General features: G+C 44.9%; 1 protein-coding gene across 1 annotated transcript in view; it reads left to right on the top strand.

Annotated features, from left to right (window-relative positions):
- Positions 1-13314, top strand: part of tnfsf10l (TNF superfamily member 10, like) — a 43755-nt gene extending 30441 nt beyond the window's left edge. The window contains exons 4-8 of the mRNA XM_028406872.1: positions 8951-8987; positions 9071-9178; positions 10168-10310; positions 10622-10732; positions 10812-13314. Of these exons, the coding sequence (XP_028262673.1) occupies positions 8951-8987; positions 9071-9178; positions 10168-10310; positions 10622-10732; positions 10812-10997 (585 nt within the window). The 3' untranslated portion in view covers positions 10998-13314. The remainder of the gene's footprint in view (positions 1-8950; positions 8988-9070; positions 9179-10167; positions 10311-10621; positions 10733-10811) is intronic.
- Positions 13315-27630: the final 14316 nt, after the last annotated feature.

Genomic DNA, 27630 nt, shown 5'->3' with positions numbered 1-27630 from the left:
GTACTGCATTAACTCCAGCTTATAACCACATGTGGCCTTGCCTCTCCGCTTCAACTTTCCGAGGCACTACAAGGAATGTACACTTTTCCCTCCAACTTTCATTTCCACTGGAACGTGGAAGAGTTCAACTTTTCAGGAGGCTACAACTGTCAGAGTCCGTCAAAATGGAAACGTTTAAGGAAAGCGCAGCTCCGCCACGGAGCCGGATTACCTCAAAACCTGCACTGATCACCTCTAACCAGTCATTTCTTTAAAGACTTCCTGGGACAGCGGAAGGTTTCCTTAACCAGCTTTGTCATGTTCTACAGGGTCATAGGAGAGCTGGAGCCTAAACTACACACTCACACCTACAGCTAGATTCAAGTCTGCCTGTTGACCTAACATGCACGTCTTAAGTATGTGGGAGGAAGCCGGAGTACCCGTAGAAAAACCCTCACAGGCCGAGGAGAACACAGAAAGGACCAGGAAGCTTCTTCCACATCAAATCACCTGTATAGCATCTACTCAAAGCACTTTACAATACTCAATTTACCCTTTTCACACACACAGGAACACACACATTGACACAGCAGTAGTGCAATCACTGGTAGCAGCTTAGGGCCAGGTGTCTTGTTAAAGGACATCAACACCTGCATGCAGCCAGGGTGGGGGATTGAACCGCCAACTTCACAGTCAGCAGACAGCCACTCTAGAGATCTGCGGTGAGAAAACGATGCACAGAAAAAGGCACATTTTACTGAAAACAAGAAAATATTAGTGAGCAGACAGTCGCTGCCTCACCTCCATCACACCTAAAACGCGTCCGGTCCATCCTCCTGGGATGCTGATTTGGTAAAATGCTGACGGATTTGCAGCAAGTTGGCACATCATTGCATAATCTTTACTAACGAACAGCACTTTATGATTGTTTGAAGCCTGAATATGTTTGCTAGCAGTAAAAAGCTAATGCTAACTTTGAAAGAGCTACAATGCTAACATATGTCCATGCTGTAGGGCTGTATTGTGGAGCTGCTGGGATGAGTAAGAGTTGCAGCAGCTGTTTTTTTTTCTTTTTCTCCACAGCATGATGATTTATTGTGGGGTTAAAACGGGCAGCAGGACTCCGAATAAACGGCCCTATAAGGAGGTGAAACCTCTGGGAAACATGCTGCCAGCCTGCAGCATTTGAATAGTTGTGCATGGAGCATTTACAGAACAAACATTGTTGTAACATCACAACTGTTCCACATAAAAAAACCAAGGAGAACTCCACTCTGGGATAAACAGATCTGACTGTGTGTCTGATCAGACTGCTGCTTTGTTGCAGCCTTGAAAAATTGTGGCATGATGAAGTCATCGTTTCTTCGCCACAATCAAGGATGTTTTTGTTGACTGTAAAAAGTGCTTACACAGCAGGAGCCTCTGTGATGTGTACACATTATCTCATGACTGCACCGTCTCCTTGACTCAGCCGTTTATCTTGTCTTATTTTATTTATAGACGTCCCCTTGATGTGCTCCGGGTTTTCTGGACCACAGTCTGGTCTTGTCTGCTGTCAGCATCACCACATGCTGAATGAGGTCTGACAGCAGCTGATAGATGTGTCCCGTTTTTTGCTCGAGGACCACCACCTTTAGGAATTTAAGAGACTAGAATATGAATGTTTTATGGGCTGTAGTTTTTGTAGTACGTATCCAATTGCCGTGCACAATAATTCAGTTTATAAAGAAACTTGCTGAGAATGTGAATCTCCTTTATAAAATCAACAATAACTCTGGTGTGTAGGGCTTTCACCATGAACTCAAGCTCAGGTCCAGATCTCCGCTGCCTCCCGGGTTTGACTTCAGATCAAACATTTGCACCAAAAACAATTGTAGAAAAGTTGTGCTGCTTTTTAAATTTGAATTACTGTCAGCATGGATTAGTTCACCCAAAAAAAAAACAACCACGGTCTTTTTCTGACTTCTCTCAAGCAGCTCTTCACATTCACAGATGCTGAGCTTCTAATAAAGCTTCTGCTAGCTTTGGGTTGCTAACTTTTATCTGTAAAACACAATGCAATTTATACACTAGTGACTTTTTCTGGTGACTTTTGAGTTACTTACTTTCTGACTTTTAGAGCAGCCAGTAGCTACTTTTCTTACTGAGGAGTTGGCAACATTGTTGGTGGAGTGTGTGCCGATCAAGCGGCAACCTTCGGGGCTCAGACTTGAAGCCCATGCGGAAGTGTCAAAACTTGTAATTCACGCTGCAACCACTGGGGGCTTTCCCATAGACTCCCATGTTAAAATGGCCGACTTCACAGGAGAAATGAACATGTTTACAGCCTGGTACAAAAAAACATTCTGGTCTCAAACATCTGATCTGACTGCCCCGTCCCAGGACACCTGTGTATTTAATGACGTACTCATTCAGGTATTTGCATTGATATTGGTATTTGCTCATGTGTGAACTGAAACTGTAAACACTGAGAGTGAAAGAAAGACAAGAGCAAGGCTATAAAACAGCCCCACCCCTGGCCTACTTTCAATGCTGTTTGTGTCCTTAGGAGGTAAATCCATGTTGTGAGAGAGATTACAGGTGACAGACAGACAGAGGACGAGGCACAAAGACACACACACAGAGGGAGAAACACATACAGGAAGCGCTGTTTTCCAGAGGAAGACAGCGCCAAGCTCATAAACCCAGACTGTCGTACCGCAACTCAAAAAGCAATAAAGGGTGAGAGATACCAATCTCCTCCATGTGTGCAAAGTCAACTGCTTCCTTAACTGTACACAGCAATTGTCAGGCAGGAAACTCCCACACAAAACAGGTCATTTATCATTTATCAGCGGCTGGCATCGAGTCGGCCAGTGGTGCATTACCTGTCCTGAAACGCTGCCTCGCTGTGATTTAAAAAAAACGCTGAATGAATGAACGACGCCTGTTTGGTTGCAAAGTGAGTAAATCACTGTCAGATGACTGCTGGGTGCACAAACATAAACATATACAATCCATGTGGTCTCCACTCCCCTGCCAGGTGCAAAGGGATAGAAAACCCACAACACGGATCAAAACAATCTGACACACTGTTAGCAGCAGCAGGATGGACGGACTGACCTCTGCTGCCACTCACAGGCTCCGCCCCCCTATCTGTAACAGCAGGTTAGCCTTTAAAGCAGCTGAATTCATGTGAGAACAGAACTGCATGTCAGCGTTTCCGGTCTTTAAGCATTTAGACTTGTGTCTAAACCACATTGGGTTCACAGTAATCAGTGTCCTGTCAGGAACTATCAGCAGTCAATGGGCCAGATTTAGGCCTGATGACAGCAGTGCAAACCAGTCTAAATGGTTCTCCTATGATGGACTGTGGCAGAGAGTTGCCTTACTCACCGATGTTTCCAGTTTTCAAACAGTTTCTAGGTCCTTCCTACCAAGGACGCTGCAGGACACATGGAGCCACATGGTCTTCGTGGGGTTTGAAGAGTTAATTTCAACACATTCCTACAGGTTCTGGTCATGATTTTGGAATGAACGTGTTTACTGGCTTAGAAAGCATCATTTTGATAAAATGATTAATGCATCAACAGGGTCAGGGGCACACACACACACACACACACACACACACACTCTTGGACAGACAAATCCAGCAATGTAAAGGCTACACGGTCTCTGGGGAAGATGTAGCGAATAACTGACTCAATGTTAAATAATCAATGGATTAAACAATAACAGTAATCATCAGTTCTACCTTGGATAACCTTTGGAGGCCGGCGCCAGATTTTCCGTAGAGATCACCCTGCCAAACACATGATGGCCGGAGGACTCTACAAGTCGGCTGTAGACGCAAAGCTGTTCTGTTTAACCCTTCAAGGACACCCGGGCATGAAATGTTAATTTGTGGAGCGTTCTAAGAATTGAGCTTCAACAGAACTGCTTTCTTTGATTTTTTACCAAGAAGACCACCACCACCAAAATCTGAGCTACACTTTAACCTTTGACCCCACATTCAGGAAGCAGCTTTAGTCATTAGACACACAAACATGAAGTCACACTCTTTGGTGCGTAGTCAAGTACTGTTTCTGCCCTCACTTCCCCAAGAAAGCGAGGAATGACGAGCCCCCTGGAGCAGATTAGAACTGATAAGAGTTTGTAGCTCACACACACACACACACAGCCGGTCCAGGCCTGCCGGGGTCGAGCAGCATATTAAAGTATTGGGTTGCAGCTACTGCTAATCTGCAGAAGAAACCCTCCTTCATGTGCATACTTGTCCCTCTTTCACTCTCCTTCTTTTTTTCCATACTTGTCCACTCTGACTCTCCTCTGTGTTTTTCCCAGCTTCTTTTTTTTACCTCGTTCCTCCTCTTCTCCTGTTTCCCATAATTGTCCATCATCTTCTGCTCTCTGGTTTTCTCTCTTTTCCCACTGACTTCTGACTCTCATTTACTCGACCCATACATCCCCAAACCTTATGGCTTTATGACATTTTGTATCATAAAATGGACTCATGACTGCAGAGTAACAGTTTTAGACATTCCTGATCCCCAGAGGATATACACTGCGGAACTATCTATAGCACAAATAATGTGCCACTTTATCTTCCTGCTGGTCTGCCTTTAAGTGTAAAGGTGAACATCTTAATGCTGCAGTCTGCTAGATCTGCAGCTGATGATCATTTGCATTATTGATTATTGACTTCCATTTATTGGCTTATTGCTGCAGCTTTTAGAGCATATAACGAGGGTTGAGATAACATTTTGGTGGATGCGTTGAAGGTGTAGAGCTTTGACTTCAGCTTGGCTCATGTTGTACTAGACACTTAAAGTAACTGAATGCTGCCCACCTGCTGAGACATCAGTGATGTGGGATGGATGAGGCAGCGTACCTGCTGAAAAGGGGTTTTCCAGGGATGACTCACAACTTTTCTTTCTTTCCCTCTTAATGCCTTCTTTTATCTGTTTCTGAGACAGAGTATGACGTGACTCTGACTATTTTTATCCCGCTATGTTGTTCTAAACAGGGCAAAGGAGACCGGAGTTCAGAGAATATTTGTTGTTGTTATTGCAGCTGGATCGGGTTTTTGGACTTGTGCCGTTTCCAGGCTGCTTTTAAGCCCATAGATACACACTCTCACACACTCTCTGGTGTCAGCCTGACCAGCAACTCTCATAAGGTCACAGAGGCAGAGAGCTTTGAGGACGGTCACATTAGAGGCGACCCGCAGACTGTTTAGAAGTTAAAGTGCTGCTCTGAGTGGGGGCAGCGGTGAAGCCTTTCAAAATAAACCCAACTGATAAAACCCTCATTAGAGCAAAGCTCACAAACGCATCAACACTTCCTGGTGGCAGAAAACCAGACTCAAAGCCTTCTAGTCCAAAAGGCTGCGATGAACGGCCAGAGGTCAGATGTACTGAAAATGTTCACCAAAAGCCAAAAGTTCAGAGAGATTTAACAAACACTGCGCCATAAACCAGCTCTGTTTGCACCCCAGACTGTCCCTACTTCTACCCAGGAGGATCAATAGTTAATATCTGATGCCACTGAATGAATCTAAAGAGATATATTTGTAATGTTGAAACATCCAGCCAGCGTGTGGAAATGATTTAACTTCAGGCGGAAAGAATGAAAATAGAAAATAATATTTCCAAACTTTTCAGAGCTGAGAAGACATCAAACACATCAAGACAACATTTTGACAACATCCAGCTACGGAGTCATAACTTTTCACAGCGCCGTGAAACACCCTGCTCCTTAAAGAAAACACGGAGACATCAAAAGGTTTCGGAATTCTTCAGAAACAGGAGCGGGCTTCACCTGGAAGCACTAAATGGAGTTTAGACGTGCCGTCCATGCAGCCCTCAGTCATTCCAGCTCATTTACAGGGAATGATATTTACGTGGTGGACGATTCAAATAACTGACTCGACCTCTGGCCTGCGGTAATTCCTTCCAGCTTTCAGGACTACAGATAGCTCGTAGCTGCAGTGGAAGTCCACATGTATCCAGGCAGACTTCCATATGTGTTTTTACATTTTATTTCCGGGATACACAGCCTGCTGTGTCGGCCTTTGACTTCTGTATTAGCCTCTGACTATCTCTCCCTGCAACATGAATTCAATATTCTGTCACATTTTAATGTAACATGCTAACACTAAGATCAAGCAGCAGCCTGTTGAAATACAAAGTGTTTCCAGTCACAGGTGCTGGAACAACTGTGCTGCTGCTTTCATGGAGAAAACAAATCATATTTTAAAGGGCTGGGAAACCGAGAAGAAAATGGAGGAACATTTTCTGTGAAAGAATGTACTATAAACAACCTTTTTCCTAAAACTAAGCAAGTAGTCTGGTGGCTGATAATGTGGTTAGGGTTTCACCTGAGAGGGGCCTACATGGCGGTCCATCAGCTCGCACATTTACAGCTACGACTCCTTTACAGGACAAAGCGGGATGGTTCCACCTTTGACCCAAGCTTCAGTTTGTTTTGGTCTTTCAGTTGGACGTTAAAAAAGGACACTAAAGGGTTAACACAATGCCAGAGGGCCCCGTGTGTACAGTGCAGCACTTACTAGAACTGTAAAATCCACAGTAATCCAAAAACGGCTTCGCAGCTTTGCATTTTATGGAGCTACGTGGGACCAATAACCCATTTCTGATAAATGGAATTAGACGACTGAAAGCCTGTAATCTTACCATTAAGTCAATACATGCTGCCGTTTGTAGACGGCCGAGTTAAAAGTCAATAATGACTCATTTTCTTACACCGAAACCACCTGTGGATCTTAATCTGGAGGATACAGGTGTGTTTTTATGTCTGTGCTTCAACTGATCGCCCTTCCTCACCACAAAAAAAATAGCTCACGGAGAGGGAGAAAAGTCCGCTCAGCCCCAACACAAAGCTGAATGCATATTTCTTTACATCTCCATGACGACCTCCTGCAGGAGAACCATTCGTCAAGCACACGCCACATCTCCTCCAACCTAACTGTCACATTCACGTCTTTTCTGGAGCCCTTCCTGCGTTAAATTTCTTCATCATCATCTTCAATATTTCCCAGTAAACAGAAACTAGAAAGAAAACACCGTAAATGGAGTTTAACTCTACACGACGCCGGCATTCACCTTTTTAAACATGCAGCTGGTCCAGAAGTCTCTCAGGATGCCAGAGAAAGCTTCCACCGCTGAGGACAACATAAATTATTTATGCAGCCACTACAGCCGATTCGACTCAGTTAGCCGTCCAACAGCTTCCCATGTGAGCTTTTAAGTGTTAAAGACAGCAGACGTGTTGAAGCTGTATATTGGAAACACGCTGTTCTGGAGTCACCCTGAAAGCTTACAGTGGGTATTAGCTTGTTTCCTTCAAGGGCAGAAAATCTGCTGGCAATTTTCTCTAAGTGTGTGTGTGTGTGTGTAATTTTCTGCTTTTAGTGACTTGAGGAACGTGGGGCAGAGACAGGCACGCTACGCCTAGCGAGACAAGTCCACGCTCTGTACCCCTTACTGTATTGTGTTTCCCTTAGAGCATATGAGATTATACACTGACACACACACACACACGTCAAACCCCAGAGCGATCAGGCCCAATTTGCAGGTTGAGTTGAGTGTTCGGTGCAAGAGAAACAGAATGCCAAGAATAATACCACATGTATAGCTGGGCGACCATTTAAAAAGCGAGGTGGAATTAATCATCCTCAGGATTTTGTGGCTTTTCAGCAAATTAATCTAGGAGATTTACACCACACCGAGGTCAGCGTCTTGCCTCAGGGCACCTCGGAGCGACCAAATGACTAGTAACAGCTGATTAAACCTGTGACCTTTGGCCGACAGAGTGAGGCGAAGGTAGAAGAAGGAATGTTTGAATAACGAGCGAGCAAGAATCAAGGATTGCAGCGAAAGCTTGATTTACAAAGTGGGAGAGACAGAAAACAAGGAGACGATACAGAAAGCATGTGAGTGTGAGAGCAGAGAGTGTGTGAGATGATGGATCTGTGTGTGTGTGTGTGTACACATGTATGTATGTTTATGTTTCTGGCTGCATGTCTACATCTGGGGAAGATGAAACAAAGAGCGCTGGCTGAGAAGAAGGGATGACAGAGGAGAAATAAAGCAGAGACAGGACGGAGAGCAGAGGCAGTTTGTGGTTCGCTCTAGTGATGATGGACAGGGGACAAAGACAGTAGAGGGAAGAAGACTGTGAGCGGCCTTGTCCAGCAGTCATGGAGGAAAATCGGCATCTGCTGCCTTGTTTGGCGACTCAAGTCCTTCCTCCATTTTTGGAGCAGGTAGCAGCTTTGTATCAAGAACTGGCTGACTGTGGACTTGTGGTCTGGAGCAGTCCTGAATCTTGACTGACACTCTTCCCAAAGCTGCCTCAGAGCTCAGCATAGTCGGCGCCTGTAACAGTGTGACCCTTTTCCAGGGTCCAAGGCCATCATCACCCTGATGCAGACCAGATTCTGGCTGTTAGGAAACTTCTCTGGTCTCTGGTTGGAAGTGGTGGATCCAGGTCTCACCCGTCGTTACAAACTGTTGCAGAAATCTCTGAGGATCCACCTCAGAAGGTGTCCTGTTGGTAGTCACCTCCCAGGCCCTCTCTAATGGTGACCCCACGCCCCCCTTGTGGTCATAAGACCTTGAGGCACTTCTTAGACTACAAATCTGGATCCATCCGTTTACAGTGTGGAAACTTCTAATAATTCTTCTCATAGAAATCAAAAGAACTTTAAGTAGGCCACATGTTTCTGCTGTTCTTCCATGTAAGGGAATTTTTACGATCCGTATCAGAGCTGGAAGGTGTTGTAAATATCGTGAGGCTCCACCACACTAAATTGATGACCTGAGGCTAAACGAAGAACCTTCCATAAGGACAGGATAATCTGATACTGAACACTGAACACAAACAAAGTCTGACTTCTGCATGTGTGAGCATGTTTATAACAACACTGTCTTTTTTTTTTTGACCGATATGTCTCTTTGTTTTCCTCTAGGTGACGGAGAACATCATCTCCAAACAAACCTTCATTGGTGAGCATCACACACACACACACAGACACACAAAACTCATCTTTAACCCTTTTTTTAAAAAAACATGTCCTCTCTCCCTTCAGAGGCAAGAACCATGCCTCGCTCTTTCAACAACTCTGGGTCAAAGTTCATGACCTCTGTGACTCAGAGGCCATCAGCCCACTTGACCCTCAGGGATACCAACACCGAAGGTGAGACTTGAGTGCTCCAGAGATCATTAAAGACTCAGAAGCACCTGTGTTTGTGATGTCACTGATGCCAGATAAGCTGCTGCTGTGACGTTCAGGAAGGCGGTCAGAAATATCTGCAATACTTTTGTCTACACATTCCTAACTGAGACGGACATGAAGTCACATTTAGCCACCAAAATTCAATCAGTCCATGTCTGAGCTCTGAACTGCAAACAAAGAAAACTGAGAATATCACATTAACAAGAGTTAGAACGTGTCTGTTGTGCATCCAGACTTTCATTTTGTTTCATCTGAAAGTGGCGTGCAAGCTCGAGGGTGTTGACAATCTGGCAGAGACTGCCTGATGTTATTTCCACAAAGGGTGTGTGTGTGTGTGTGTGTGTGTAGGAAGAAGGAAGACAGGGTGAGGTTTACACGTTCAACCTGGATTTCTCATAAGGAAGCAGAGCAGCTAGAAACACTTGAAAGGTTGACCTTTGATGTTTTCTAATAAGTAATCCTCTCACAGATGTGCCAAGAAGCAGCACTACACACACACACACAGCAGGAAAGCAGCAGGAGCTCTACGATGGAACACTGTAGAAACAGGAGAAATCCTCCCGCTGGTTATCTGTGGCATGTGGTGGACAGCAGGTGGAAAGACTCAACATACCAGTTAAATATAAAACATACATGTGGCCTTAATCCTTGGCCGCTGCCTCCCTCCATTAGCGCTGAGCACAAGTAGAAATATAAGGTGCCTCCGCTCCATATGCTGCATTTCATTTTGAGCGCGAGGTTCATGAAGGTACAGAACACTTTGTGCATCTCGTTGCTCAACCCTGCAAACAGGACGGCTGCGGTTGCGTCACACATTTCATCACCAGCAGCTCTGTTTTCTGTAATAAACTTTTGTCAGTTTCTGCTGTGATTACTTGGCAAACATGACTATATAACACACGCCTGCTGCCTCTGACTCTCTCTCTCTCACTGTCCCTGTTCCTACTCAGTCAGGTCAGGCCTGCACCAATCCTGTCGCCACGTGGTCCGCTCCTGGGCCAACCAGAGCTTCGGAGCTCACCTGCACAACATGACCCTGTCTAACGGGAAGCTGCGGGTGCCCCAGGATGGGCGGTACTACCTGTACTCACAGGTGAGGGACCTAAACAATGCTGAGGTGTTATTCAGTGATGACCACGATTATCAATGGGCCGATCAATCACTATGTCATGCAGTCAGATAATATTCCAAAACCAAACTGATGGACTTGACTTGGAAATGTGCAGTGCAGTTCCCCATATGGCCACCTGAGGGCGACTGAGTCAATGTGGGTGGTGCCAAATGGCCACCTGAGCTCCACTCATACTTTTTTAATTCCTTGGCTCAGATGCCAAGATGGCGGTCGTCGTCTCAGCTTCAAAAAAGAAAGAACTTCTAATGATTTTCGTTCTTTCCTATCTGCAGGTGTATTTTCGTTATCCGTCCCCAGCTGCTGGCGACGGGGACCAGCGCAGCGTCAGCCACCAGCTGGTGCAGTGCGTCTACAAGAAAACCTCCTACCCGAGCCCCATACAGGTACAGCGGCCACTTCCTATGAAGAATACAGACCATCATGCAGAGTCCTTACCTTCTGGTTTTTACTTCTGTCTTCCAGCTCCTGAAGGGGGTGGGAACCAAGTGCTGGGCTCCGGACGCCGAGTACGCCCTGCACTCCGTGTACCAGGGAGGACTGTTTGAGCTGAGGGCCGGCGATGAGCTCTTCGTCTCCGTGTCTTCCCCTAACATGCTGAACGCAGATGATTCCTCCAGCTACTTCGGTGCCTTCCGACTGGATCTCTGAGAGGAAGAAAGAGGGGAGGAAGAAAGACCAGATGATGGATGGGTTGGATGAAACGGACGGGCTGGAGACAACGAGCAAAGGGGCCTTTTAACAAATCCGTGGATTGGAACTGAGACGGAAGTGTGACCTGGTTGGTGGATCCTCAGTGTTTGCTCGGACAGATCCGGTGAAGGATGGAAGGGTTGAGCTGCACGAGGGTGGTGTGAAAGGGATTTTTGTCTTTCGTACTCTCCCAACCGTCGAGATACATGTGCAATCAAGGGAAATAAATGTGATTTACAGTTGATTCTTGAGGAGGGAATTGGCTGTTTTGGATGTCCAAAAGACTCTGTCGCCCAAAACAATTCGCTTGAGTCCCAAATTAAAAAGCTCCTCTGCCAACAGCCTTATTGTGGGAAGCAATCGAAGCCTTGGATTTGGATTTCAGACCGAAGAATGTACAAGCAATAACAAAAAAAACTCCATCCTCTGCATCTAAGATGTGAAGAAGGACTGTGGAAGGAAGGATGGCAGGAGGAAATGTAAACATTCAAACCAAAGCAAAGAACTTTTTTATTTTTTATTTGTTTTTTTGAAGCGTGCCATGAGATTTCTGTACATACGTATGGCTGAGAATGAGATTTAGACAATGAACTGTGGTGATTTTGATTCCGATATATTTTATCTTGACTGGACTTCAAACCACTTTGCGGACTCACGATAAGAGAGACTGTGCATTTTATGCAAAGAAAATGTGCCTTTTTTTTAGCGGATATTATAACAAACTGTGGAAAGAGGCAAAACTTTTTAAAAAAAAATGAGGAACGAGGAGGAGGAGGAGGAGGAGGAGGAAGGAATCTTGTACATGCCGATGAAAATGAGCCCAGCAGAGGCAGAGGGTGGTCTGCAGTCTGCACATCTCTCTCTTTCACTTCGTTCTTTTTCACCATGCTCTCATCTATCCATTCATCCTGTGAAGCTGCATCGTGTTTTTACTTAAAGCAACAAAACAGGAAACAGCAAACATCTGAGCGCACACACAGAGGCCTGTTGCACAATCACAAACACTGCCAGTGACGACTGAAGTTTGGATTAGGTTACGGACAACTGCTGCCATGTCTGAACATGTCTGTGAGGCCGACACTTGGGAAATAGTCTCTGAAATGTTGTCAAAACAATCAGCCCTCCAAGATACTTTCCATTTTTAACCATATTTACGACAGTTTCAATCCCACACCGACTGTAAACAACACTGCTGTGTCAACAGTGTGCAAACTAGAGCATCCAAAACTGAAACATGAAGCTAATCTAATCCTAATCTAATCCTCAGAATTTAATCTAATCCAACTTTTCCATATTACCACACTAAATCCAGGCGGCAGCTAGCTTAACATAGCAGATGCTGCAAGGACGACATTTCCTATTGCTGTGCTAAGCTAAGCTAACTAGCTACTAGTAACAGCTTCAGCTTTAATGGACAGTAGCATCAGTTTTCTTTTCTAACACATTGTTCTCAGCTCCTAGCAAAAAAAAGTGAAACTGCTCCTTTAATTTGTCACTTCCTGCCATTTAAAGGGGTCGAATCGGTTCATAAAACAAACAAACCAAGATTATAAAACAAAAACAGAGGATCCTCACAGGCGTACACCCTGCACCGCCTAGCACAGACTCAACCCCTACACACCCCCACCCCCTTTTTTCTGGCACGAAGATGTTTGCACATAAAGGAGATACACACATCATCTAACACAATCCTAGCTTGTGCTCCACAGACACACACATCATCCCGTGTCACAGCCAGAGTGTAAAGACACACACACTCATTTATCCATGCTATCTAGCCTCCTTGTGCCATCTGGTAGTTGTCAGTGAGCAGGCATGCTGTGTGTGTGTGTTCATAAGGGCTTGGACAAATCAAAAAACGAGGTCGAACAAACGGACACACACCTTTCTCTGTGTGTGTTTTTCCTTGAAAGGATTCAGACACACACACACACACACTCACACAGAGTTAATAAACCCCTTCTCCCAGCTCTGTGGTTCACATGCGCCTGTGTATATAAACTCCATGGACGGTTATGCTAAGCTACAAAAACACAGCAACACAACCAGTTTATGTTTTGGCTCAAAGCACCCAATTGAAGTCAAATTTCATTCACACTTCCTGTCAGCCGACCAACACACACACACACAGTCTATGAGCTCCAACTATTGCAACACCCGGTGGGAAGACCTTTGCATTGAATGTGTATGAGCTGTGTTTGTACTGAACAGTTTTGTAGCTGTGAACATGTGTAGCACAGTGTTGCTAAGAAAATAAACAAATATCTGAACTTTGTGTGCGTATGTGGAGATTTGTACTACGGTGGACATCGCTCAGGTATTGATGGACAGCATGGTTAAGACTTTTTCAACGTCAAACGTCGGCGGTATCATCAGAAGTAATAACATTTTATGTTTAAATGCAGTCAGGGAGGTGAGAAGATGAAAAAAGGCAGAGAAACAAGCAATATTAGAGTTAAATCAATCAAAGTATCTACTAAGCTAGCATGCTAACCACCTAGCCATGCAACATTCATTTGGGTAATGCCACCTTGAACCACTAGATGGTGAAACAAGTAAGCTAATTTAGCCTGTAGCATGTAGTCCTCTGTCAAGCCAACAATAGAAGATACAGTATGAGAGTTCCTGATGTCCAGATCTCGTATAGAAACCATCCAACAACCAGCCAGTGTAACAATCTGCTGGATGAGCCACATGATCTCGCCTTGCTGTGGCAACCAGAGCCGCATAAAGGTGGCGCCCAGGAACGGGGAGCATCATAAGTGAGGATCTGCTGCAGGAGCTTTTGTCGTTTTCCAGAGATTAAAGCGTCTCTTTTTTTCACTAATTAATCGCACAATTAACAACAATTAACGGCTTTTGTGTAGACAGTGCAAAACAACAGGGTGCGTGCTACGAAAAAAATATGTTGTCCACTTTCAAGCTCTGATTCACAGTTGTTGCACCGTCACTTTTTTTAGTGGTGAATTGCTGCCAGACTTCGGATGCTTTTGATGCGGTCGCGTTACATCGGCTGCTGTGATTTATTGTTGCTTTACGTTCACTGTTACACACAACCGTCAGACACCGTGAGAAGACAAGAAATCTGCTCCTTCACTAACTTCCATCAGCTGAAAAGTTCCGTCCAGCTCCGCTGTGGGAAACACGTGCCTGATGGTGTAACGGTCAGCTCTGCTGGGAGCTGATGTTGTCATCAGCTTTTTTGTTGTTGATTAGCCGTCACACCCACAATCGCTATGGATACAAAACACCAATTTCTGCTGCGTGTGATGATACAAATGTGACTGTAAATGGAGAGCAACCTTTTAAAGAAGCTACTCCATCTTTTTCATGAAGTGCTACTTTATGACCTGCTAGATGTTCCCTCTTTGATGTAGACTTCTGAACTTTCTACAAATCATCCTCACCCTCACTCTTAAATCTAGTCCGAGTCTCTTTCTCTACTCTCTACTGATCTTTGACCTTGCTGTGTAGCAGTGAAAGAGAGAGAGCGAGAGAGAGGAGAACACCTCCAGAGATCCATGAAGAACTGCCAGAGGTTCTGTTGGGACTTCATCCAAAGCTTGTTTTTATATGATCCTCGACTCGTGACTCCTGCTGGTTTCTTAATGAAGTTTCTGGAAAGTTTTCTTTCCAGCACTATCACAACATTTCACACACTGTCAGTTTATCAATAAATAAACAAACCACAGAGTGTTTGAGTGCCATGCATTGTTTTGTTCAGCCTGGATGCGCAGTGTGGGGCCATGTCAGAACGAATTGCCTCCATAACCTGCAACGTCTCCATCAAATGCTGCGCTTGAGCGCCGCCAGCTCAGAGTGCAATTCATAGAAACCAAAAAAAAGAGTGGATCCAGGCTCTGCTGGATCGCTCCTAGGAGACATTTTCAGCTATTAGATCTAACAGACCATAACCACAAAACATATTAGATCTACGATAATAATACATTTGCACGTAAAGGCAATTTATAGTGCAGCCAAGGAATATTTGGCCAGTGAGGGTGTCTCATGGTTTTGGCTGTGTGGTCCGGTACGCTGGACTTGAATGATGGCAGCCTGAATGATCGTGCACGATGTTCCATCCAAATGTGTTTCATGTACTGAAATCCAGGCGGTTTGTGTCGGATACACACACAAGCTGTGCTATTGTCTGTTCTGTCTGCACCCAAATACAACGAAAACAAAAAACTGGAAACACAGACACCCATATTTGTCCAGACTGTGGACGTTAGTCATAAAAAAAGCTTCATTTGTGTGAAGTTCTGTCATGATTTGCTTTGGATTCATACATTTTGGCAGTTTAGATGACATGTTTTTGGAGCTTTGGAACATATGTGGAGCTGTCATATCGACCAAATTTGGAGAATCTTCTTGGTTTTCGTGAGATGTCTGGATCATTTTAATGATTTTTGGCCGTTTTTCAAATACTGATTGCGTTCTGATTGGTATGCACGTCAAGTCACAGTGACCTTAGACTTCCTATTTAATCATCTGATTCTTGAGTTCAAGTGAACATTTTTACCAAATCTGTCAGACATCTGTGAAGGTTTTCATGACATATTGTGTGTGAGTTGATTTTGTTACAATCAAAAGTGAAATATTAAATGTTTTCACCAAGCTGGGACTCACATCAAGTCACAGTGACCTTCAGGAGGAACAACCCAAGAAGCAAAGGGAGATGAACCACAGAAACGCTTCAGGAGAGGCTCAGGTGATCAGACCTTCATTTGTGGAACAACAAATGACCGAACATAAATCACACGAGCTGGACGAACGGCCGGGAGGAGTTCCAGTTATTATCTGTGAGTGTGTCCTGACATCCAAAACTTTTGTTGGCGGCCTGCAGTGCATCCAGCATTATGTCAATTCAGAAAATTACACTCTGAAAACTGAAAAACCACCCGGTGCTGTTTGATCTGGCACCTCTCAGTCTGTTATTGTAAAACATTCCTTGGTGTTTTTGTTGTCTGAGGTTTTGGACAACAGCACAGCATTCAGACACACTGTCCATCACTGGGTCTGCATCGGACGTGGAGGGGGTGTGAAGCATTGGCTGGATGTGACTCAGCTCTCAGACCAGCTTCCAGCTGTGGGTTGTTTGTATTTTGTGCGGCCTGTTGAACATAATTGTGTTTTTTCATGGAGAAGGCAGCACGAGCTCGGCTTCAGTTTGACAGACTTGCTGTCTAACAGCATTGTGCTTTAGCCATCCTTTGTTAGCATGCTGCTAATAATGATGCTGTAACATGTTGTGTAGCGCGATTTTGAAGTCACGCATTGTTAATAAGAGGCCACCATTTTGGATCACAGGGCACAGAGTCAAGTCCAAAACCGAGTCAGTCCCCCCAGACCTCCATGTTGAAATGTCCAAATTTGCAGTGGAAATTAAAAACTGCTGTTGTCGCTGAAGCCTTGGTGGCTTTAAAGGTCAGGTGGTGACCATGTTGGATTGCTAGCTTTCACATCTTGGTTGCCACCTGCTCCCTTCAGGTCCACTTCAGCCCAACCTGTGTTGCCTTTGTTTATTAAGAAACAGGCTGAATTACCTACTTCTAAGATAGCTGGAGCCTCCGACAATGGTCTTCCACAAGGTTTAAGATCATCACCTGTAGGTGTGGTGTCCACAGCTCAAATTCCTCCAAAACATGTGGTCTGGCAGGAGCTGCAGTTCCTTGAGGGACCACTCAAAGTTTCCGATTTACTGGTCAATCCTACCCTGACTTATAACCATAAGCTGCGATGACTGGTTTGGATGCGTGCTGGGAGCTTCTCTGGTGAGGTGTTCCAGGCATGTGCAACCAGGAGGAAGGCTCTGGGCAGATCCAGGATATGTCTCCGCTGGCCTGGGGACACCTGGGCTGCTGCCCCATGACCTGAGACCGGATAAATGGAAGAAAATGGAATCCCTGTAGACCTCCTGGCTAAACTGCCCCCATCACAGTAGAAATACCCTCTTTGCTTTCTTTATGTTCCGTTGTCTTTGTCCATTATCTCATCATCAATAAGATGCAGCAGGACCATTTATTTCCACAGCAGCTCCGACAAACATCTGCAGCTTACATAATGATTTCCTGCTGCAGAAAACAGCCCCCAGTTGATGGTCGTTAAACAGCTATAGAGGCGAGTATGTTTTGAAATCCATCCCCCATGTTTGCTATGGTTGGACCATAGCAAACACGCTGTGACATCATGCTGCTGGCACAGAGACGCATCAACATATCCACTCACCAGGACCAGATTACTGACATCGTTCCTGTTTCCAACTCTGACATGATGAAAAACTACGTTTGTAGCATTTGGCAAACGTATCAGCTGCAACTAAGAGACAGTAAATGCAATCCAGACCTCCAGAATGAAAACCATAATCCCGATTGTCATGCTATATACTTATGAGGACTTGAATCTTACAGTCCAAACCATAAAAATCTTGGGCTGACGGGGTGAGGACAGGCAAACTGTGCAGATCTTTGAATCTGATACAGAAATACAACAACACAATAAGCCGAAACACATGACAAAGATGCAGCACAAACCACACACACTTGCTATTTTTTGTTGATTTTCTGATGCTGCTGTGTTATGTCATTTTTCCACGAGGCTTTCTTGACTCTCTGAACTTTCAGGTTTCATTTGTTTTCCGAAGTCACATCGGTGTCATTTCATGTTAATTGCCTGGTGTTTAAATTGTTCGGTGTGGGGAAGCTAGCTCGCTAATCTTGTTTAAACACTGAATTCACTGATTTCCATTGTCAGCTAGATCTGCTGCACAAGACTAGCTACTATGCTAGCAGGCTAATCTGCAGCCAGCATGTGATTTTAACCAGTTTAATCAAAAATCCATCTTACCAGGCTTCAAACTACGAGTTTGGGGCTGACACATGCTTGTGGTTGACAGATGGTTTGTTCAATCAGCTGCCAGGTTTTCTAAGGCCCCGTGCACACTGGAGAAAGTCAGTCCAGCTAGAGTAGGATTGAATCCAGATAGCCTTTAAGCTGGATACGACCTATTTTCAAATCTGGCTAACACACACGCGCTTGATCCAGCTTAACCCAGCTTAACCCAGCTTCTTTGTTGTCCTCCAAACCACTAGGTGGCGCCTCGTAATATACAGATTTAGTTCAGGCCGCGGTAGGTGTCGCTCTTCTTTTGTTTTTTTTGGTTTAAAAAGCAGTTTATTACTTTGTAGCCCTGGAAAATAAACACAAAGCTGTCGTAGTTCGACAGTTGTTTACATACGGCTTTTGTACGCGACCCGCAAGTATCACGTCGCTAGCTGGATTCACTAGCTGGATTCGCTAGCTGGATTCCCTAGCCACATTTGCATTCAAGTTCAAATATATCCAGATATGGCCCGAATCCTGCTCTAGCCGGATTGATTTCCCCTGTGTGAACGGGGTCGATGAGTTCACCTTGGGTGTTAATAACCCCCCCTCTGATTATCACCTACTTAAAGTGTAACGTTTGTAGAGTTCCTCATGGTGCGTTCAGTAAATAGATGAACTTCACATAGTAGGATTTTCTCCCTTTCAGAGTGTTCGCTGACAGGAAGATGGAGGTCTTTTCATAAATTATGCTGAAAATGTTTGGAATATGTCTCAAAAACATCATGACTGATTGACTAATAGTTGCTCTGAAACCACTCTGTATTCATCAAGGGACCTGGCTTCCCAAAACAATCCAGGCAGCAGCTGTGATCAACTACAGACTCACATTTTGGCAGCGTAATCACACACTGTGTGTGTGTGTGTGTGTAATCCCCCCTTTTACCTACAATGACTCCCTCAAGATCTTACAATAACAAATGTGCTTTTAATCAATTTGTCTGGTTATAAGGTTAATCCATAACCGAGGCCGGCCTTTGTTCTGTGTCGTCCAGCAGGAATGTTATCACCCAGGGACATCCAGTCATTTGTGATAATTGCAGAGTCTGTAAGGAATTCACCGTGTCGAGTAAAAAATGGCAGCACAAATTACCCACCATCATTTGGTAAAGAGTTTCTTTATGATATCGATCCTATGCAAACACTTCACGGTAAATGAGGAAGTAATTAGTGTAGTTAGTGTAGAAGTAGTTAGTGCATCTTTAGTATTAGTATTACTACATTTAAATGTTCTTCCTCTGGATGAAAATGTGAACGTTTACTTTACAGCATAAAGTTTATGGTACTACAATTCCCATGTTGCACTGGGTGTCTTATGTGGAACCAGGACAGCAGTTTGGCAGTCCCCTTGTTACTACACTGAACACAGCAGGAAGTGCAGAGTGGAGTGGGAGGCTGGAGCGGTTCAGACATCTTCCTGTCAAAGTCAATGTTCAGGTCTCTGTGGATCCAATTGTTTTGGAGGAAGATGAAGCAGCAGCTGTAAAGCCACAAACACACGTCCAGAGCTCCTAATAACATCCGTGTGTTTGTAGGTGTGTCGCTCTGGATGCGGGTGGGTGTTACCGAGGCAACTCTGGCAGCACATCAGAACTTCAAGAAAACTCTACAAGTCCAGACTCCTTGCTTCAATCTTCTCTATGTATCTCTATCTTCATCAACACATCAGAACTGAGTGCATCTGCACGCGCTCTGACCAAAAACAAAAAAAGCTGCCTCAATACAATAATAGCAGCAAAACAAGGGGTGATGCAAGCAGCAGATGTCACACCACCTCGCTCTACAACATCACAAACTGCATCGTATGCTTTCCAAGAAATAAGCAGGTTCTGCTCTTCAACGTGAACCTTAGAGAGAGAAAGAGGCTATAGCCTACTGCGCTAAATGTTAGCATGGTAGCATGCTTGTTACAGACATGTTGCCGACATGTCCTGTCCGTCTCTGAAACTGAAACTCAGGAACACATGAACCTGAAAAACTGCAGTTCCACAAATGTCCACACGAGGGCTGCCTCCAAGAGCGAGTCCACAAACCTCCAATGTTTAAATGTTTATCATGTCATTACATACATGAGCAATATTTGGATTGAGTCACCAAGATGGCCTCAAGCACACGAACCTGTGGATGACATCACAGAAGAGTCCCTGGAAGTCTTCCTCATGCTGCTGTGGCTGTTTCTTACGTGGCTGCTCCTCAAAGCTCAGTGAAAGCAGAGCTAATGTAAACTGTGTGTCAACATCGGTGTCCTCACTGAACCCAGACCGCCTGTATTTACAGACAGGAGGCTTATGGGAGGCAGCGTCAGCCCGCCAGAACCTTCTCTAAAACCTCCATCTGTCTTTTTAGTGACCTCAGACCAGTCAAACGCAGCTTTTATATCCTCATATATATAAAAATCATATTTCACTAAGAGCACAGCACATGCTGCTCTTCAGGTTACATTCCACAAACAGGGCTGTCGGCCATTTTTATTGCAAAAAGTAGTTTTAATGCCTCTCAGTGGAATCAGAGCACGGTTTCAGGCCGCCCGTCTGTCCGTCCTGCTCCTGTACAGACGTTAACTTTATAGACTGTCTTCAGATTTTGTGTGTTTCTCCATGTTAAAGATGATTTTTCAGAACTACTTCGTTACTGCCTGAAGCACAAACATCTCGCTCCCTTTAGAATCACTCACATGGATCCTGCTGCTGCATGAAGGCCACACCCTCTAAGACCCTGTTCACACTGGGGAAATCAATCCGGCTAGAGTGGGATTCGGGCCGTAGCTAATAAAATCGGTACAAAGTTGTCGTAGTTCTACGATTGTTTACATACGGCTTTTGTACGCGACCCGGACACTGTCTGCATGAACTGGAAGTATGACGTCACTAGCGGGATTTGCTAGCCAGATTGGCTTACATCTGGCTCAGGTCTGAACGCAAATGCGGCTAGTGAATCCCGCTAGCAACGTTATACCTCACGGGGACAGTGTCCGGGTCACGTACAAAAGCTGTATGTAAACAACCGTCGAACTACAACAGCTTTGAGTTTATTTTCCACAGGGCTACAAATGAATAAACTGCTGTTTGAACAAAAAAAACTGAAAGAACGAGCGACACGGGAAAAAACAACAAAAAAAAAAAACACGACATATGCGTACACGCTGTTCTACCACGGCCTGAATACACTCTGTATATTACAAGGCGCCACCTAGTGGTTTGGAGGACAACAAACAAGCCGGGTTAAGCGGGATTGAGCACGGACACACGTGTGTGTGATTAGAAAAGATTAGAAAATAGGTCTGAACGTATCCAGTTTAAAGGCCATCTGGATTCAATCCCACTCTAGCTGGATTGACTTCCTCCAGTGTGAACGGGGCCTAAGTCACCCGTTTAGCTAAAGATGTTTTCGGTCGGTACACCTGCAGGATCCACGTGAACAATCGCTGATTAGTGAGCAGGTAACTGAGATCCTTGGGGATGACTGAAGGCCACACTGCTGTGAGAGCTCTGTCGGCCTTTTATGGGTTAAAATTATGGACACTATTTATTTTAATTATTCTATTCTAACCACTGCTGTATTCTTAAGTCCCTAGACTGTTCTCCACCCTTTTGTATGGCAGCACCATCATAATAGGAATTCCTCTATTTTGACCCACAACTTAAATGTAACGGCCGTCCAGACGTTTTGATTCATGGACAATAGCTCGGATTTATCTGTGTTTCTCCGACCTGCTGTGTTTGCATAGGAGCACTAACAAAAGACCTTTGGGTTTTTTTAACCTGCCACCACCTCCTCCACCACCACTACACACAGCACCGCCCTTCCTGGCGCACACACCACCCAGTTACCTACATACAACACTTATCTCCATATCAGCATTCTCCTCATACTGCAGCAGCCACTTTCCCTCCGTCTGCATGTTCTCACACACACACACATCCATCACAGCGCTGCTACCCTTCATATCAACAGTGCTGCTGTTCTCCTGTATTATTACCCAGCATACTCTCTGTTTTCCTAAGAGCCAGCCAGGAAATGAGTTTTATAAAGCTGGAAAATATACACACACACACAAACACACACACAGCAAACCCAAAACATCCTGAAGAGACTAAGTGGGGCCAGACAAGCGCTCAACCTGAAACACACACACACACACTTTTTTAGAAGAACAATGCCGCCGTGGCGACCCTGCTGCCCCGACTACCGGCCATTGGGAGCGGAGGGTTTTTCGGGATCAGAGGGAGTGGTGTGATCCGAATACCTTCAGGGCACCGAAACAATGCAGCTTGGAGCAGCAAACATCAGCGAAGGCTTTGATAAGGTCTGTAAAGCTCAGAGCTCCTGGGCACACACAAAGAGTCCGTCTCAGGAAGCTCGTGGAGAGCGAGAACATGAAGGAGGCGTGAGGCTCCGAGCGGCGGCTGTTTCACACACACAGGAGGAGGCGGCAGGCGGGCGACGCTCGGACTTTACAGCTCTGAGAACCAGAGTTCTCATTACTGACCACGCAAGAAGAGTGAGGAAGAGGAGGAGGAAGGGCAGCGACACTCAGAAAGCAGACATTACAGAAGCTTACCGCACATGTGTTAGCACCCCGGCTAACTTTTCTCAGGTTATTTTAGCATCTAATAGCTTTGAGGTGATTGTTGATGAATCCTGACTTGTTGTTAGCATCAGCTAACTTTACACGACTGATGTTAGCAAGGCTGCACATTATCGCCTTTCAGGTATAATGACGGAGAGTTCGAGTCAAAAAAAATGAACAGTGGAGGCTTTCATGACGTGTGCCGGGCAGTTATTGTAGCGTGAACGTGTGCTGTGTTGGAAACCGTCATGGCTGCGGGCGGTGCGCTGCCACGGTAGCTGAGTGGATCGGTCACGGTGGCATTGTTCTCTAAGTGAGTGGCAGGCGTGACGGATCCTGGTCCAAATAAAAGTCCACTGTTCCTGTAGCCGGGACATGAAGCGAGCTTCACACGGAGATGCAAACAGACGATAAGAGTAATGAGCTGAGAATACGATCTGTGAAATAATACACTGCACTGAGAAAATATTAATTCAGGCCTCAGAACTTATGGAAAGGTGTGGTGATTACATGAGAAACAGAAATAAACCTTTTCACCTCAAAACTAAACAAAGACCATTTAATTCAAGCAGCAAGGCTAAATGTACACAGGCTAACACATGCTATGTAGCTTTAGCTTTAAAAAACATTTACGTACCAGAAATGTCCTCACACCTCCGCTCCAACCTCCATGTGTTCCCTCCTTCAGGTGGAGAAAAGAGAAAACAGCACCTTCAGTTCAGGTTCGCTAGCATCTATCATTCTAAACATTTTCAATGAGCTAGCCTCTGATGCTAACAACATTAGCTTGTCAAACTATAGATGCTCTTTAAAGTCTTCAATGGAGCTAATGTTCTGTAACAAACAGTTTCACTGAAAAATTGAGACGCTGAACATGATTTAATACAAAATGTATCATTTTAATAATCCATATCAGCTCTTTAAGCAGCTAAAAGTTATACAAACACTGCAGATATTTAAATCCATTTGGGGCTCGGGCTGCAGGATGGATGTGTCTGAGTATGTTAAACGTCTGGCACGAGCTCCGTGAAAACACAACAGGCCGCAGGAGTGAGATTATCCTGCAGCCCGGGGACACAGATTGGCTCCATCGCAGTCCATGACCCTCGATCTACTTTCCAATGTCCACGGAGGAAAAATTACAACATGGCTGAGGAACAGCGCGCTGGACGGAACCCAACGTGATTGCAACCATGTCTGTTTTTCTGGCTCGGAGCTCGGAGGTCAGCGATGCGTCTTCACACCAAAAAAAAAAGAGGATCGGAAGCCTCGACGCTCCGGAGCCCAGAGCGTGATGTTAAATCAAAACCAGCCGACAGAACACAGACGATGTGGCACTGATGTACTGTAGATCACTTCCAGGGAATGTGTGTTTTTTTAATTTCCCCACTTCTCTGGATCCAATCACACACTTTTCACCTCTTTAAACTCTAATTTTGATCAGTTTGCATTTCTTTTTAATCCCATGAGCTTCTAAATACAAATCTGGTCACACAGACGAACAGGCTGAAAACCCCTCGGTGCATCGCAGCAAAGAAATGTAGCAGAAAAAAAGATCGGATCGAAAACGGAGCCAGTTTTCTCCATTTAGTCCTGAGCTTCAGCACAATCCATCAAATCATGGGACAAGCTAACCATGGCCATGTATTATATTGCTCTGACGTTAGCATGCTAACCATTTCATGCCACCTCCAACCACTAGATGGAGCAGCGAGTCAATGTGGCTTCTAGCTGGTTTTAATAGTCTATAATTCTAATCTCAGCGACTGGGTTGTACAAAAATATGGCTAAAGTTGTTAGCATGTGACAGGCTAGCCTTTTTTTTGTCTTTTAGCACAGCATGGACACCGAACTTTGCACACCACTTACGATGTCTTCCTTTGTCAGCACCGGGTTACATCACAAACTCCAGGTCTGGTCTCCATACTTTAGCCAAGTTAGCTTAGCTTATCCAGCAGATGATGATGATGATGATGGTGGTGGTGGTGCAGGGAGGGTGTTGTAGCAGACTGGCGACGGTGGACGTGAACACTCTGATGTCCAGGTTTTGTAGAGAAGCACAAAAATTAGCTTCAGACCAAAACAACACGAAGTTACTGCACATTTTTTTAGTTAGCTTCTAGCTAATGTAGCAAAATGCTTACTTGCAAATGCATCTATGGCAACAGCAATGCAAGGCTAGGAATTAGCTTAGCTTAGCTATTGGCCCAAACAGAGCTTTAGTTGCTCACTTCCTTCTTTGAGGAAAAGGGGGTGTGGCCAGCTGTAACTCATTAGCATTTAAAGCTACAGGCACATTTTAAAACCCACAGGGATGGACAATGCTAAGAAAAAGAGAAAGCTAAGCTAACCAATGCTCAACCAACTCTAGACAGAAGACTAAAATATTATTTTTTCATATATTGATCTTTAAGCCTCCAGAGGATATTTTCACTGAAGTAGTCGGCTTCAGCTCGTTCCTGCTGTTTGCTGGTGAAAGACATTACTGTGATACATGAACGGCGAGCTGCGACCGAAGAAGCTGTGGGAACCTCCACCTCATCACCTCAGGTGAGCCTGAGAGGCCTGAGACACAACACAGATTGGATTGCATTCACACACAGAGAGGCAAGGCTTGCTCCTAAATATTTGCTCAGTCTGTCCAGACCCTCAGGAGGACACACACGTCATCTCTGTGCATGCTTTGACTCCACACACACACACACAGAGGTAAGAGAAGAGATCTGACACTCCGGGGTGTAGGGTGACACCTTGAATTGGCCTCTTACCACATCCAAATGTTTCTGCTGCTTTGTAGTGAGACAATGGCAGCCTGGGAACGGGAGGCTGATATGAGAGGGACGCATCAGATACAAAAATGTAACACAATTACAGGGCAGGAAAGGCAACATGACAGAAATCCACAAGAAGATAAGAAGAGACACAGTGTGTGTGTGTGTGTGTGTGTGTGTGTGTGTGTGTGTGTGTGAGGTGTGAGAATGCAGCAGCCACGAGCAGGTCGGTAACCCGAGTCCCATGTGAAGTCTCAGCTGCAGGAACTCAGCTCAAGAATACACTGAGTCATTACTAGCTGGCTACAATGCACTCACATTCCCCAACACACACACAGAGTCATGAGCTAATTCACTGACACACAGATGTAAGCCACCCACATACAAAAACTGAACCCATATGCAAACACCCACACACCAAATGAGCGCACACTTCCTCTCCATCTTCGCCGCTTGGAATTCCTTCTCACAGAGATTATGTGGCCAGAGACGAGCGCCGACTCGCCGGGGGAGACACCGCCGAAGTCCAGAGGGTCATCATCACCACTGAATAACGATGGATACATTCTCTGTGATGTGACATAAGGTTTTTAAGACACCAGCCATCACTGTCATCAACTCCACTCCACCTGCTAATCCAAAAATATGTGAAGCTGTTAGCTTAAGGGCGGCTAATGGCTAAAGCCATCACACACTTTAAGCCTTAAAGTGAAAATTAGGATTTCAAAGGAGGTCAACATGGAGGTCTATGGGGCCTAAACTAAACAGGTGCTAGCTGAGAAATTAGGTTATTAAAAACTGCAGTTCCAAATATGGCCACTAGAGGCTGAGTCTCAAAGAGAGTCAATTCATACAGACCTCCATGTTAAAACTATTCTTCAGAAAATGCAGAGGTGATGTCACAGATTGCTCGTCCACTATTAACACACACACGAGCCACCCTCAAGTGGCTATTCAGGGAACTGCAGTTTCTGACACGTACATTTGAATTGTGTTTAACTCAATTAGCTGGAGTAAAGCCAGATGACGCTCTGAATAAAGTTAATATACAGAAACAGAACCATTATTTTGGTAAAATAAGGAGTATTAAACCCAAAAATAATCATAATCCAGGCTGTGTAGTTGTTATATCGCCCTCTGCTGGACAAAAAGTCTTGTTTAGAATGATGTTACAGGTCGTCAGAAGTGTAATTACCTGTAGAGTGTAGAGCAGACTGAATCTCATCATCAGTGACCATAAAAAAATAAATACGACTGAGAGCTCTGGCAGTCCCTCCGAATAATAAAAAAGAGTGACTGAGACTAATTCCTGAGCTGCCTTTGTTTCAACTGGAAACAGATGTATTGATAAAGACATGACAAAGCACTGGCGCACGCCGAGTCCGACAGGACGCAGTTCATAGATGGGACTCTGATAATATTGCTTCTGATGTGATGCAGTTAAATTGCAATAATCTGGCCTCAGCTGGACATTAAATCTGCCAGCAGCAATAAAGTGTCAATCAATAAAGATGCTGCAGGAGTGCTGTTTTGAACCTATCAGACAGAGTTTAGCACCTTTACAGGTGATAATCGTGATGAAAATGACAAGACAGCACAGCACAGCGTTCCCAGGACACATGATCTGTGTTTGCCTGACTGGCTGAGGTCAGAGTGCCTCTAATGTTAACACTTTCAGCGTCCCCCTGTATGTTTTCACTGCCGGCACAGAGAAGCTCCAAGCTGTGACAGGGCTGAACACAGAAAATCAATTTAGCGTATAAATAAAGCATTAAGGGACGAGGCGAAGCGTTATGAGTCCCAGCCTGCAGACGTTTAAAGGTGAGTGACCCGCCCAAGCTTTAAAGTGTTAATATTTTTCTGGTCAGGACAGCGAACCAGCGGGGGAGGGAGGAAGTGGACGGAGATCAGATGTCTAACACTACGTGAGCTTCTTTTATCAGATTAAAACCACTGTGTGATGACATCATCGGGGGCTTTAGAAAATGTGATCAGGCTTGGCTAATATGAAAATGTTTAAGAAAGTGCAGTTCCCAAGATAGCCACTTGAGGGCGCCTGCAATAGTCCTTTCAGACCTCAATGTTAACTTGAAATGGGCTGTACACATATTTGTATTTCTGCTTTAAAGTTGGACTTTTCAACATGGAGGTCTGTGAATATTAACGTTTCCCATTTGGAACGAGCCCTCATGTGGCCACTAAAGGAACTGCACTTTCACAATAACAGCCTTTCTGATGGACAGACGCTGGGTGTGCAAAAGATTAGCACACAAAAAGCGAACTATTCCAAGATCACGTGACTGCAGAACAAGTGTAATGAGCACACCGTCAGCGCCCCCTGCTGGCGAAGGCTCACAGAAGATGCCCT

Source organism: Parambassis ranga, chromosome 5 (assembly GCF_900634625.1).
Source record: "Parambassis ranga chromosome 5, fParRan2.1, whole genome shotgun sequence".
NCBI classification, from domain to species: domain Eukaryota; kingdom Metazoa; phylum Chordata; class Actinopteri; family Ambassidae; genus Parambassis; species Parambassis ranga.
This window is presented reverse-complemented; position numbering and strand designations above follow the sequence as displayed.